This window comes from Centrocercus urophasianus, unplaced genomic scaffold (genome assembly GCF_019232065.1).
Source record: "Centrocercus urophasianus isolate 14NV4802_14NV808 unplaced genomic scaffold, USGS_Curo_1.0 seq_34, whole genome shotgun sequence".
NCBI classification, from domain to species: Eukaryota; Metazoa; Chordata; class Aves; order Galliformes; family Phasianidae; genus Centrocercus; species Centrocercus urophasianus.
Genome location: NW_024884911.1, coordinates 7,885,445 through 7,901,252, shown reverse-complemented (window position 1 = coordinate 7,901,252; position 15,808 = coordinate 7,885,445). Strand labels below are relative to the sequence as shown.

General features: G+C 44.9%; 1 protein-coding gene across 1 annotated transcript in view; it reads right to left on the bottom strand.

The window, feature by feature from the left end:
• Window positions 1-15,808, bottom strand: part of SCAI (suppressor of cancer cell invasion) — a gene marked incomplete at its 5' end in the record, with an annotated part of 36,323 nt that overhangs the window by 19,623 nt on the left and 892 nt on the right. The window contains 5 exon segments of the mRNA XM_042831073.1: window positions 100-196; window positions 546-644; window positions 1,222-1,308; window positions 1,949-2,044; window positions 6,601-6,732. Coding sequence (XP_042687007.1) covers window positions 100-196; window positions 546-644; window positions 1,222-1,308; window positions 1,949-2,044; window positions 6,601-6,732 — 511 coding nt within the window.

Below are 15,808 nucleotides of genomic sequence, written 5' to 3'. Positions count from 1 at the left end.
GTTAAATAGACTACGTTACTGAGTTCTGAATTAGGAGAAAAGCCCTGAAAAAACCAATGACCTCCCACTCTTATCACCGTTACCCTCATTTTAACATACCTTTACAAGGTCCTTTACAACATCCATTTTGTTGAGCAAGAGACAAACCACTATAAACCTTGCATAGTAACGCAGCTTCTTAACCACTAATTCAGGCCTGAAAAATACCATAGAGAAATTAGAGATCAGAATACAACACAGGTAGGCAAAGCATACAACGCAGCATACCAGGTCCCAGCACCAAAACTGAGCGGGACTCAAGACGTCAGAAATTTGGGGCTAATAACTTTCTAGCTAGGGCCACATAAGAATGTTCCTCCAGTCTTCCTGTAAAGCTCTTATTTATACTAAGGTATTTAATCATGGCAAAAGGGTTAACAAAGAAACTTCCTCCAACAACACTGACTTCATCTCAGTTATGATCCTATGTTCCAAATTACTTGCTACTTACATAAACTATTCTGGTCTTAGGAAAGAAAAAAAGAAGGGCATCCATTCAGATATACCTGTCTTCCTTGTTAACCTGGGAGTAGTATGACCTCTGCCTGATCGCGGAATAGAAGGAGAAAGCTTCATTGAGATAGCTGGTTTCAGAAGTGCGCAAGCTGTAGAGGAAGAATCAGATTAGCTCAGGGCTTCAGATGCAAACCCGTGCCAAACCCTCCCTTCCTGCCCCCTTGACCTTTTTGTGCATCAATGGCAAAACTCTCTCTTCAAGTAACTTTTAATGTAAGCCAGACTCATTCTTATTGTATGCTGGGAAGACAGATTTCAGAGCTTGGATTCACTCTCTGATAACAATAAAATCTGCCCATCTTGTGCCCATAGGAACAGGTGACAGGTTAATTCAAGAGTTTAAAGGTACATTAAGCTCCCAAACTTGTACATCACACTTTTGCACAAGAGCCACATGCAGCACACGTGGAAGACTTAGACACCTTGGAGGTGGGAGGTAAGTCCTTAGGCAGTCTTGATGTGACTCTAGGAATATCATAGCAGGCTCAAAGGTGCCTTTCTCTGCAGCACCCCCATGCAGCCCCAAGTGCCTCTCGTTCAGAGCTCATGACTCAACTGACATCCGTTTCTACCTCAGCATGCCCCTGACTGAGTATGCACATAATGAGCATGGAACTGCCACTAACACTGCATTTCCCTACTGAATCCTTTTCTGTGCTTACTTACTAATAATGGTAATAGAGCTGCCCAATCTTGGAAGCAATTTCCCCAATTTGCCACCGCTTCAACCCATACCGATTGTCCAATACTTGTCTATTTCGCAAGAGAGAAAAGAAAGATTAAAAGGCATTCCAGAATTTCTCAGATCATCACACCAGACAAGACAAAGAGCCGCTGTAGGGCCAAATTCAGCTTTTGTTACTGGTGTGGTACTCCCAAAAGCAGTTCCTCACAGAGCCAATAGCATTGCATATGCACACCAGAACATGGCCATTTAGGTTGCAAAAAAACTTGTGAGAGCTAGACATAAGTATGTTGCATGAAATACACGAAACAAAAAAGTCACCAAATCCCAGAACACTCAACTACACAGCCAACACGAGGTGTGAAAGATCAGAGCCCACACTGCAGCAAGACACTTCACACCACTCCAGATAGGTTCTGCACTGCAGAAGCCATCATCCCAGCTTCTCCTTGGCAATACATTAAAGCAGCATGCATTCAAGTAGAGCAAAAGGTTCTGTTCTACAAAAAACAAAAGTTGCACTGAAAACTCTGTAACATTTTAATTCATTAGACTGTGAGCACCACAGGAAGTGACTATTCCCTCCCTTCATGCTTGAACGACACAATGAAATTTCAATCTTAATGGGGGCCCCTGGCGTACCGTAATGCCAGAGATTAAAGTTGTCTTTAAATTCATAGAACAGAGCTGCCCACAACATTCCCTTACCGATGCTGCTGTTGAAACTTCCAGAGTTTGGTGTAAACATCAAACGTTCGTCCAAAATAGGATTGCCACTGCTTCTGCCCATACTGAGGTAAATCCCTGCAACAAGAGAAGTAATTTCATTGTTTTTATGTACAGAAAGCTAAACTGGGCCCATAAAATATGATCATTTAAAAAAAAACAACAACACAATAAGAAATACGTACCTGGAAGCGAGCAAGCGAGCAATAATATAATGGCAATTAGTTCCTTTGGACTAATTTAGATTGATGATATTTCTTTCTACTCACTCAGGAAATAATCGTTTTTAAACAAAATGGCTGCTCACTGTTTCAGAAACAGCCCTATAAAACATGTGTAAATCAGCTGTCCAAGCATCATCAGGCCAAGCAAGCAATGTAGATGCATGCAGCCAACATTCACTGGATCAGGTTACACCATCAGGGTAATATTTGTCACCCCTTAACCCAGAGCTAGCAACAGGGTGGAACCTGAGACATGTGTCTTTTTCATTATTGATTTCCAGTGCCATAAAGCAAGTTAGTCAAGCCACTTCCATTCTCCTTTCATTAAGTCATTTAATTTCCATGCTGTGATATATTTTCCTCCACCTTCGCCCTACAACTGCGATGCAGTCCCAAGGATTTTAGCTTTAAAGGTACATACTCTCAACCCTAGCAGAAGGCCTTCATCTGAGAGTTGTTTGGGCCTTGGAACAAACACAACCGAGAAGACTGAAGACTGTCAGTCTCACTGAATTCATGATGCTTACAAATCTGTACTGAAGTTGATTCAGAGGAGGCATACAAGCAGACGTGGAACTGGAATAGCATTTCCAACACGGCAAAGTATGTCATTTAATTCAAGAATTACTCATTCAGGAAATGCTCTCTCAAATCACTGTGCTGGTTAGCACACCACTCAGCATCTCACTCTTCCTGCAGCAGACCTGCCTGCAAAGGCTGCACCTCCAAGCCTGGGCTATCCAAGCTGCAGCAAATCACTACATTTTGGAAATCATGCCATGACATCTAGAGGAGTCAAACAGGCAAAGCACTATACCACAGTTTCCAGAGCAATGTGCTGGTGTCTTTCTGCTAACTACAATTGCTTTAACAGCACCCCAGGTAGAAAAGGAAATTAACGTTCCTTTGTATATCAGCCAATCATACTTGCCACTCTTCCTCCCTCAAATACTGAGAAGTAGGTGTGTGCACAAACTAAGAGACAGACAGCTGTTTGTGGATGATTGTTATGTATATGCCCCTCATCAGTAAGCTAAAATGGTCTCTGCATCTCACCTGGCATCTTCTATTGCATGACAGTCACCTCTCAGTTCTGCCCCTCCCCCTGCACAAGCCTAAGCATTCCTATGAAACCTCATTCAACTCACTGCACTGCATTGGGTGGGAATACAAGAAAATAGTGGCATTCTAAAAAGCCTCTGTTATGCAGCACGCACGTGCCTGGCCATTGTTGTCCATGGTCACTGCTGGGTGTCCACATGAATATTGCTCAAGCTGCACGCTCTCCTAATTGCAGCTGGCATAGCTGCACAGTGCCATGCGATCCCTGCGCTCCCCAGGGAACAGGGAAGATCTCCATGGAAACAGACAGTCGCACTTGTTCTTTTGATAGTATTCTGACATGGCTGTAATAAAACTTCATTTATGACAATACATTACCATGGCTCCCTCACAGATTTTTGCAGATAAGCCCTGCCATTGCCACCACCCATTTTCGCTCCCGTTTGCCGTGTTGTGTTCTCGTGTTGCTCCCACGTACCACAAAACCTTGCCATGAGAAAGCAGTCAGCATAAGTGAGTGAAGACATGTAGTGCAGTTTCTTTAATCAGACCAGAGAATCTGCCTTACTGGGTGAGAACGGTAGTCCAAGGAGCTCCTGCTTCAGGAGCCTAAGCAGTACTGGGATAACAGGCTTTCTGCATAGCTTCTCCCTTCCCCCTGACCCACAAGGACAGTGAGCACACCAGGAACACAGTATCCAGCCTCACCTGCCATGGCTGTGTGAAGCCTCTCAGCAAGAGACAGGGCTACAGCCTGCTGCAGTACCTGAAGCTAACAGGGCCCTGTCGTTTCTAAACCAGCAGCATCTCATAAAACTACGGTTCAATTTGCATCTTACTAGAAGTCTGAGAAATTAACAGTTAAACACTACCAGCTCTTTCCATGAAAGGAGAGCAGTCACAGTTCTCGCGGTTCAGCATTATGAGTAACAAGACCCTTAATATAGGAAAGTACAATATATGTGGAACATCCTCTTATTTAACCTTTAAGCTTCCATGTGATACTGAAAAATCTTAAGCATAGACAGCATCTTAAGCAAGAAAATCGTAACTGATGACAGTACGCCATAAGAAGCTGCTTCCTAACATGCTTCCTCTCCTCAGTATTTTTCCAAGAGAAAAACAAGTGGGAGTGGGAAGAGGAGGGAAAAGAGAAACTGGCACATACTTCATTGACTCAGAACTTACAGCTCAGGGTGCTCAAAAACAAGTACAGATACTAGAAAGACTCCATCAACTCTATTCTAAGTTGCTCTGGTAGGTACAACCACAAAGGGATGGCAGTGTGAGCATCAAGTACACTTCAGAGCAGCACTCTTGGCAGATCATCATATGTTTTCCTCAAATGCCGTATTTGGCATCTGTAGTGGGAAGAGAGGAAGGAAATGCTACTGAAACAAAGACGTGGCAGGCTGAGCCCTTGCATTTTTGGCAGCAGCAATAGTTAAGCAGCTGCCAACACAGCTATCGGCTCAGTTCCCTGTAGCTGAAGTGCCCAGAGGAGATTTCAGGAAGTCACTGCTCTCCTGTCTTTCCCTCATCACCTTATTTTTTCCCTCCCATGAAACATATTCCATATTATGATTCTATGATATTAGAGACAAGAGAATGCCATAAAATACAGCAATGAAGGCCATAATCATCTTCCAAAATGAAGGCGGCAGGCAGGTGTCAATCTATTTATTATGCAAGCAAAAAGCAAGCAACTGGGCCGTCAGGGTCTTGCCAAGTCCCTTCTAGGTAGAACTAACCAGAACAGAACAAGCAGTAACAGAGGAGATGCCTGAAAACTATAATGTCACTTGACTCCACTATTATGGACACAAGAATCTATGGCCTTGTTGGTAAAACTTGTAGGTGGTTAAGTTCAGTGCAAGAAAGAACTACATTAATTGCATTAAGTTACAGCAAGGACAGAGGTACATTCTCCTTTTCACTCAACGGAGCTGGCTGTTGAGGCTCATCTCTATTTTTTTATTGCCCAAATTCCACCAAAGGTATTTTCCATCTTCTTTTCATCTAGCTGGATAACGTTTCATTTTGTTGAAATATCATGGATGCACGTGGAAACTATCTCTCATCTGAAAATCCGATAGAAGCACTGCTTGCCTCCAAAAATGAAAGCCAGAATGACTGAAGGTATTCCGCCATCTCTGTGATCTAAGCTTGAGCATCACACATCCAGACAAAGACAGTATTAATTTGTACTCTTCAGTGAGTCAGGTCAAAATTTCAAGCCAGCTGCATCAGAAAGTCAATGTAAGGCACTGGAAACCCTGGCCCCAAGCTATCAGCCCTCTTGCACTACTGCCGGTTTCATACAGCACTGAATGCAATCACCAGAACTCCTTGCCTCTACTGCACACTCACCTTCCAGATTTTGGACCATAAAGTATTCTGGATTTGGTAATCAACTTTTAAACCACGTGAAAAACATTATCAATCTTTGGGGAGAGGCGGACATCTTTGCTAACCATCTGTGTTTGAATAACAGCAAGCTGTATGGGCCAAACACACAGCATTACTCAGAGACCAGTAAGAGGTTGAACTGCCAACAAGATATGAGCTGAAAAGCATGTCGCTTAAGAGACTCTACAGCAAAACTCAGAAATAGAACAGCTCTTGGAAACATAATCTTTAACTCAGCATACATTGACATAAACAGGAAACCTATATCACTGTTTCTAATTGGAATTATTTTCCTTAAACTCCTCTTTCTCTTATTCCCTTTCTTATTGGTGCTGACAAAACAGATAGACTTACCTTAAAAATGCTTTAAAGACAATGGCAGATGTTACCTTTCCCCACAGTCTATATTAAACACCTGTTTCACCAGACACAGACAAAATAGACTAAAATTTGGACGTTGCTGTTTATCACTTTTAAATTGCCTTCAAAAAAAATATCCCTGGCCACCTTCCCTCCCACCTAAGCCAGTCCTCCTCATCCTGGCACAGAGATGGGGTTTCTGTGGTACTGCCTTTTGCAGTTGCATGCAGCTTATGCTGTACAGTAACACCTGGTCCTCAATCAGGTGTTTCAAACATTAATTCTACAATTTCACGGAATTCACAACTTCTAGCTTACTGCCAACTGACATGACTGAGACATTTAACTCACATTTCCCACATCTTCCCTACCATCTCAGGAGAAGTGCATGAATCTCTACTCCTACAGACATTCTCACGTATCTGGTCCAAAATTACCCATACAGAAGCGCAAACTGCTCTCTGCTGAACAAACTTCCTGGTTTTGAGTTTAAATGCTAGTTACATATTCAGCATCACTCACATGCTCAAACACACATTCCAGTGCTCTTCTGAAGCAATTCTGATAACATGCACTAACCTTAGGCCATTGAATAGCTGTTTAGATTTATCCAGCAAGTAGCAAAAATCCGTAACTGTTTTCCTCTCTGCTTGGGGAATATCATCTTCAGCTCCTCCTGATGACATGATTTGTTTTAGGGCAAACTCAGTCCTATGAAGAAGAAAACAGAACATTACTCAGTAATTGAGGGCTACTGTGAATTCATCCAGATTGCATGCATGTTCCACAGGGATGGTGACAACAAGCATGCAATTCCCCCACAGGTTACTCTTTTGAAGAGTCTTTAACAGCTGAGAACCAAAGCATGGGACTAATTACTGCACAATGCAATAGATAACAAAGCAAAATGTAAAATGGCACAAGAGTCATAAAATAAAGAAACTGAGGACTGTACTCACGAACACAAAACTGCCAATAAAAGGATATTAGCATAAACAACACTTCATACATAAATAGAGAAATCTTCTCTAAATTTGCCTTTCTGCAGAGGTGTTTATCCCCTGCTGTATCTAGGCACTAGTCCCACTTCTGTTTACATTTCATTTTCTTTCTGGGACTGTTGAAAACTTTGTTTATGGTTTGAAAAGTTTGTTAGCTGTTATTGGTATAATGTAGCACAGTTGGACAGAATGGCTTTTATAGTCTGACTTACAACATACGTGCACAGAAGATTATCCTTTCTAACAGCCAAAAGTAAGCCACACGCATCTCAAAAGCAGCAGTTTAAAACTGCTGCCAGGTCTTTGGCTCTTCTGTGCTCTCAAAGAATTTTGGTGCAAGTTAAAACACAACCCCAAGGGGCCAATGCAGAGCTTTTACCTCCAGCAACTTCTCTACCGGATTGGTAAGCACTTCTATTAAATAAGTTTCCAACTTGTGCAAAGGCTCTGTTTGGACCTTGCTAGCATAAATAATTACCCCAAAGTCCCAATTCAAGCCAGAAAACAGCACAGCTAACTCCTTACAGTCAGTGGAAAGTACTCACAAGTATCTTCCATCAGTTGTAATGATAAACCTTCTCAACAACTAGGCAGACTTAAGAGAGAGCTCAGAGCATTTCATTCCCACCAAAAGCAGAAGAAATCAGTGGTTTCCAGCTGCTCTGGGGAAGTTAGCAAGCATGTGCTGCCACAATTCTCTAGGTCAGACAAGATGCAGCACACATTCATTTGGTTTTAAACACCTACGTGATCATGGAGCGCAGCATTACTGCAAGAGCATTGGATGTGCTGCACAAAGTGCTTGCTGAAGAGCTCCAGAAAAACGTAGCAAGCATCTCTGCAGGTAACTGCAACACAGGTGCCAATGTAGGAGTTCAACCAACAAGATGTCAAAACCTGTTGGTACAAGTCCAGCAAAGCTGAACATGAATATTGTGAAGCATCAGCTGGCATCTGAAATCTCTAAGCACTTACGGTCACACAGCATGAAACACACAACAGTAAGAACCAACACAGGAAACTGAGGGGAACGGGGGAGCTGACAAACAGAGGTCAGAAGTGGCCAGGAGGTGATTTAGGAGTTTCAGGAGGACAGACAGTACCCCAGGTCCCACGTGCTCGGCAGCAAGCTGGAGCTAAATCCTGCGGCGAGGCCCTTGGTTCCGCAGCGCTCCTCTGGGGCGGGCCAGACACTCTAGAGTAACTTCAGATACATTTTTAACAATTGAGGGATTTGCGTAAGTTGCAAAGCACATTTCATGCAGTCAATATACTATTCCCAAAATTTAATTCGATGGCACAGTCCATTTCATCTTATGCTGCTTTAAATTACACTATTCATCTGCCACAACTCTTGCCAACACTGGCTACCTGACTCTGCTGGCCCAGGAGCAGGCAAGTAAAACCAACTGCACGTCTCAGAATCCATCAGACCTTCTGCAAACAAGGCTGTTTCTGCAATCAATAACAGATAAGCCAGAGAATTCACTGCCTGCTGCTTTAAAAGGTATCAGGAGACAGAAGAAAATTCTTGCAGAGAAACCATAAAAAGCTGGGAAAGAACAAAATATGAGAATGATTGAATTAAGGAAAAAAAGAAAGACTTTTCAGATTGTAGGCAGTTAAGATGTACTTCAAAAGTCTGTGCCAAGCCCAGACAGTTCCTAATTATTTAGCACAATGCTAATTTGTGGGAAGACAGAAGAACTGGGGGGGGGGGGGAAACAAAACAAAAACAGAGATCAGTCAGCTGAATAGCTGAATATAAAACATTTTGGAGATTATTCAGCTTCATGACGTGACAATCAGTATGAGGATCTGAGCCTATCCATGAAGCAGAGGGCCAAAGTACCTTTTCTGTTCATTGGAAAAAATTATGAAAAGCAGAGAGAACAACCTGTCCTCTTGTCAGACTTCTGCTGCAGGGATCTAGGAAACAAACCACATGTAAGCACATTCTGACACTGCAGACCCCTTGAAAAATTAGTATGCCATGGAGATATTCCACTACCGCTTTCATTTTATTCCTCTATATACAGGTTCAGGAAAGAAAAAAAATCCATGTTGCAAACAAGCCACACATTGTATTAAGGCAACCAGAAACTTGAGTTTAGACTAAAAAGTGGTATTATAAAGCCAGGATTAGGAGTAAGAGGCAGAGAATGACACGAAGCACCACACAATCCCCAGCACTACCCCTAATGCCACTTAAAATGTTAGAAGGGCATCCATCTTTATCCAAGAGGTCGTGTTCACTCCACTGCAGCGTGCAGGGCAGAAGGGCTTGCAGGCACCCAGAGGATGCCAAGATTTCACAGAGAAGTTGAAGCTGAAAGGCAACAGGAAGGCTTGTGTGGGAAATGGATGAAAGCTTCACGACGCTAGCAAGTATTTACTTTATTTTTTTTAAGTTATGTGTCACTTACATCACACACGTTTCCACTTCCCTGTGGTTTGCTGTCTTTTGGCTAAAGTTTTCCAGGCTCAGTTGGAAGGGAAAAAGACTGCTCAAGTCAAAGACAAGCACTCCCAACCAGCCTGGTACTCAGGCTCAAGCCTGTAAAGCAAGGCATGCTTTGTGAATGGTGAAAGAACACCCTAGCTTAAATAAATCACGCTAACAATGAAAGCCAAGCACAGATATGTTAAATAACTGTATTACATGCACATCTCCTTAGCCAGATGTATTACTCAGCCAGGATTACTTAGCCTGCAATTCAGCTGTCTGCTGAAGAGGGTGGTCACAGCTTATCCACTGACACTTACAAGGAGACAAAACCTCATTCCATAGAAAAATTAGTGATCCCACAGCTGCATGGCATTCGGTACAGATGGAAGCTGAGGAGCATGTCACCTCTGTGCATGCAAACAAGGGGCTACAGCTACATAAGCAGAGCTGGCTGGACATGGTCCCTCAGCTCCTGACAGCTTTTGTACAGCCTCTCCTTTGCTAAGCCACAGCTCCTGCTCAGCAGCAGAACCACGAGTTCTGCCTTCCAGTCAGCCAGGACAGCCACATCGTATGAAAGTTAGGGGACAAAAGCTGTGAGTACCTATTAGTGCTTTCTCTACTTCACCGAAATGGTCAATCGAAAAACACATTCCTCTCACTAGAGATCAACACTAGACTTCGAACTCTCATCTTGTACTGCAAGAGGTGAGCAATACTTATACAGACATTTGCTGCACATTTGCTCTGCCCTTTAACAAAGCAATGTAAGCACACAGCACTGAACGTAAGCGATACGGAGCACTGACACTTCACCTGTGTGACAAGCAAACTGTCTTACTTCAAACCAGAACTTTGAATTTTAGACATTTGTACTTCAAGCCATCGCTTCCATAAGCAACCTTACGATTTCCTAACCATAGGCATGAATAGATATTTCAGAAGCAACCCTTCCAGAAAGCAGAATACCTCACATGTGTAGCAGGTGATTTTGTGCACTTTGCAAATACTCTCTGTGGAGTTCCAGCCTCTCATAGATAAAGTTGAGATGTTAAACGTTCACACTATGCAGATAAACAAATTTATTATTATCTGGAGAAGTAATCAGTGTGACCCAGTGAGGCTTCTCATCTAAAATTAGAACAAGGATTCGTATTTTATTTCAAGCTCCAGTTGTTTTCATCACTGAGCTTTCAGCTCTGTCCCTTAAACAACCCACACACAACCTTCAGAACAGGACAGTGAATGCAAGCCTAATACGACCCAGGACGCCTGATGCTGGGAAGGGGAATAGGAGGGAAAGGAAAATAATCTCTTCTTTGACAAAAGCACTGCTCCTGTGTTTATCAGCCACCTACCTGATGACTGCAAAGAGAAAACCAAGCAGTGAACGAGATTGGGTTGGGGTTGGCTGTGCTGATCAGCCTCTAACCTGAGTACCAGAACTCGTATTTCTGTGACAGATGTAACACAAGGCAGTACCTGTCACATGAATGACATCTCCCAAAATCTTGCCAATCTGGAGTTTCATTGCTTGCATTGAATACAAATGGCAGGACAGCAACACCCATCAAAAGGAAAAAAAAATCACTGCCTCTGCATTATGCCAACATTCTTTCCCACGTCACCCTCAAAGGAAAATCAAACAAAAAGAAGTTGCTGTTCTATGATGGATGGACCAGTGTCACACTGCCATCATTGGCCTGGAGAAATAAGAGTATCTTAGTTCACAGCACTTGCCTTTGTCAAGCAACACATCTACATTTGCTGTTTGCCTCTCTTTCCTTCTACAGACGGGCATTCTCAGCTCTCGTGTTTTCTTCAGAGCCACAGTGCATGTTTTGGGCAAACCAACTGCGTGTTTCCATGTCATCTGCTCCGTGCGAGCCCTGACGTGACACGACAGCAAGCACCACCAACCCGAGGTCCCATCCTGCACACCAGCCCGGCCCAGCCTCACCCTCACCCACTGTCAGCAGGAGCCTCAGGACGCCCAGCAGGGACACAGCCAACGCTCCGAATTCTGCTCCGCTCTGGCACAAACAAATCTGAATATTGAGAATGCAATGCCAACCGTATGATGTTAGTTTCAAATAAGTGCTTAATCTATTGGATCAGGTTTTGTTGTACGCTTTTTGTTGCTTACAGCACACCTGTTTGTATCCAGAACTGCGGCTGTGGCAGCTGTTCCTCCAGAACAACACAGAGCCATTCACCAATACCACACCGCAGAGACAGAAATCTGTCCCTGCTTGTCCTCCACATCCAGGGATCATCCAGACCCCATCCCAGCAGCAGCTTTCCAAAATCCTCTCTGGGCAGGCTCACTTTTACACAGGGCACCACCACGGGGTGCAACTGTCCTGTTCCAATTACCTTCATGACACAGAATTTTTGCTTCTCTCCTTTATGTTCTTGCCAGTGGCGATCTGTTCCACACTTGTGCTCTCCGTGCCCTCTGTGATCCCCCTTTCACTACAGTTCACAACCTCTTGTGTATAGGATGTTGAAAGGGCAAAGGCTAAAAATGTCCTCCCAGCTGGGCAGCTGCCCTCGCACTGACTTGTCTTGTTTGTGACCAAAGATGAGCTCAAGCTCAAAGTGAGGCCGAGGCAGAGCTTCTGGGCTATCAGAGTCCAGGGATCCCAAATAACAGTTCAGAAGGAATGTGGAGGAGGATGCACCTATTTCTAAATTCAAAGAGTGACTCTGCAGAGGTGCCTGCACGCCACCTACATGGTGCTTAGCAGTCATTTGCTCTGTATGAAAGAGCAGTAGGAAAAGAAAGATCAGGCGAGCCTGCTCTTGGCAGGGGTGGGAGGGAAAAGGAGAAAAACACCATCAGCTGCTGCAGGCTGAGCCGTGTGTATTTACATTTCACAAGCTAAACCATTTAGTGGTTTATTTACACATAATGTGCTTGGAGCAGCTAAAATGCCAGTTGTGTTTTATCTTGATTTTGTGGCAATGCACATAAGCCCTAAGAGCACACATGAACAGTCTGCAAATGAAACACAAACCTTACACATCTGGAAACATCCACAAACCAATACAACCCAGGGTTCAAAGGCAACCATCAAGTCACAATAAAGCAGTGCATGCTGAAGGAATTGCCCAGCCCCATCTAACTTTCATAACCAAGACAACCTACAGCAAGGCATAGGGGGCCCCGGGTCCCTCTGGGCTGCCCTTCCATGTTAGAGCGAGGAGGGAGCTGCAGCCAGCTCCATTTTATGCACATCTGATGGCAGGACGCCAACACAACTGTTGACTGAGCCAAATCTGGGCCCCCTTGAACTAAGCCATCACCTAGAGCAGTGTGGAAAAGCACATGCCTCTTGTGTCTGCAGCGGCCAAGTTCCTGAAAAGCATCCGAGTTGCAAGATAGCTGTTTTTTTTTCCCTTGACTCAGAAGAGGACTGATGTGTTAACTCTTTTATATACGCTCCCAGCTCAAAACTGAAAGGTTGCTATATGATGGAACCTGTTGCTATGAGATGCAGAGAATCAGGAGAGTTCCTCACAGTAAGGCCAGCCATTTGCTAGATAGCCCAAATGGCAGCTTGGGCCAACATGTGAACCCACGGGCAGCTGTCATTGCACGCTCCAGCTTGTCAGCGCTCTCAGCCAAGGTGCAGCTGGCTGCCTTCCAACAGGAATCTCATGCTGACAACAGAGAACGCAGCACAGGCGAGGGACAGCCTTTTGGTCAGGTTGCTTCTTACCCTCCTTCCAAACTGATTCTTGGCAGTGAGCTGCCAGCAAGCATAGGCACTGTACAGAGAGCATCACTGGGAATTTCTCCAGAGTAAAGACTGCTCCTGAACCATTACCTGGCAGCAGAGAAATCCCTCTGCTGACTGCTGCTTTAATTATATAGAAAATCAGCTTTTGGTCCGTGTTCCATTATAGTAGTAGCAATAATTAAAAGTACTTGAAGCGAGGAGTCCTCTGAACCTGCTGTTCCATCCAGGCTTCTTGGCATCGCACACTTCCCTTCTTGACTGATATCCTCAGGGAACCAGGCCGACGGTTATTCTGTTCTGCTCCTGTTACAGGACTGTACTGCGCTCTCTCAGCGCATGTAAGCTGCTAGGTAATATTTGTGTTGGCAGTTGACTCGCATACTTCATGGAACCAGACCTCCATCTGACCCTCCACACAGCTCCCACACGCAACTCGGTCCACTCCTTCAGACAGCTTCCTTCTGCTGCAACACACGCCGTTCCTGTGCCCAGCCCGTCTGAAGGCTACAAATCCAGAAGAGAGCTGATGTGCTCAGAACGAGCAGCCAGGCTGCAAGAGGCGAGCCTGCAGAACATCTTCACACAAACTGACTGAAGAAAACGAGGGCAGAAATTGCATGTAGATGTCCTGGTTTTTCTCCTAAAAAGCTTGCTCTAACTAAACATTTCTGTAAAAAGAAAACTGAATTTTCTGGAAATTCTGTGGAAAAAAAGACACCAACACACAGATTTCTGTGATAAAACTGGTAGCTGTATTTTGTCTTTTTCCTTTCTTTTTATTTCCAAGAATATAGCCCAGCCTTAAATATTTAGGCAGTAACATCGCCTCAGTAAACAGTTTCACACCAGAACTCTTCCTTCTTGCCTAAATGACACCATCCATAGCAAAATCAAACCAAAGTCATGTGTCCAGATGATCAGATTCATCTCTGCTACCCATTCACCCTGTGCCTATCAACAGCTCCATTTAAAGCCAGCAGAGCTAAACCAGAACAAAGCGATGCAGAGAACAGGAGTGCGACGGCCGCAGTCAGCCCAGGGCTGCAGGCACTGCACAGCAGAGGGAGAGACTCCGATGCCCCATCCCCCACCTCAGCAAATCCATGCCTTCAGTGCAGCGTTATGGAAAACATCTCAATGTAGAACTCACTCAGACTGTGAAGATTTCCAACGTTCTGAATTGGCATTCATCATTTTATTACTTCCTTCCACCAAATAATACAGTCATACGGAAGTGCATAACACAAACAAGCTGTACACTCTTTCCATTGGTGAATACTTGCAGCATTTTATCTCTTGTAAATTTAGATCCTCAGGTGAACTCGTCAAACAAAGAACACAGAACTGTATCATCCTTATAGGTAAGGGCTTTCCCCAGTTTGTCATCTTTGCGGGAAAAACTTCCAACGCCTGGAAAGGAAACGGATTGTCGACTGAATTTTGACTGCGTGTCGTACCTACATTTCAAAACCATACAACGATGACAACTGTGTAGCACAGTCAAATATTTCTTCTCTCCATCTGATTCCCATGAATAGCTTTTATATATCCTGCAGCAAACTCCCAGCTATCACATTTGCGTACGCTATCTGTATTATTTCAGCAGCTCAGACTGAATGGAGAATTATTCTCTTCTCATTAAGTGACTAGCCATTTCTCTGAACAAAATAGAACTCAGTTTATCAACAAACCTTAGAAGAGGCTGACTTACCCATTTCGCACACAACACACCTTTTCTCCCCATGAGATGAATTACAGCCAGGTGCCACACTCCTCGCTTCTCATCACTCCCAGCACCATCTGAGCGCAGCCACAGCAGTTATGCAAGGAGGTTCACCCAGGGTGACAGACAGCACCGCATCTGCATCCTTCCACAGCCACACCAGGTCGGTCTCCCACCATTCCCAACGACTGCTCCCAGCGCTGCAGCTGTGCCGCTTGTGGGAATGGTGGGAGGGCACGTGCATGCTGGGAGATTCACTTACACCAGCATCATCACCATCACACGGGCCAGCGGTGCTGCTCTGCATCAGCTTAGACACGACACCGAGATCCACGGCTTGCCTTTGGGCAGCTCTTGCAAAATCTGGCCTTTCTATGACAATGGCTCCATTTTGCAGGTCAGAGGACTAGGATTACTTTGCCGAGATAAGCTCAGAGCCCTTTTATAACACTACAGAAGCATAATTCAGACAGACAAAACCACGTCCTATTCTATGCGGCGAGAGATCGAGGCCAGACCTAAAACCCGACGACGGACGTTTTTCCAGGGCAGACTTCAGCGTTCGCGCCCACACGGGCAGTAACAGACCGGTAACAGCGGGGGTCGGCGGGACCCGCGCTCAGCCGCCGGCCGCGAGGGCATTCCGCAGCACCCGTGGCCCCGAGCCGCCTCGGTACGGCGCAGGAACGGGCGACGAGGAGCCGCCGCAGGGAGCGTCAAACCGGCACAGCTCCGCCACGGCTCGGGGACGGGATCGCGGAACCGCGCCGCACCCGGCGGACCCTGCGGAGGGGCGGGAGCGGCGGTGGGCACGGGGAAGTTCAGGTCAAAACAACTGCCATCGTTTTGCCAACCGAGGCCTAACCCC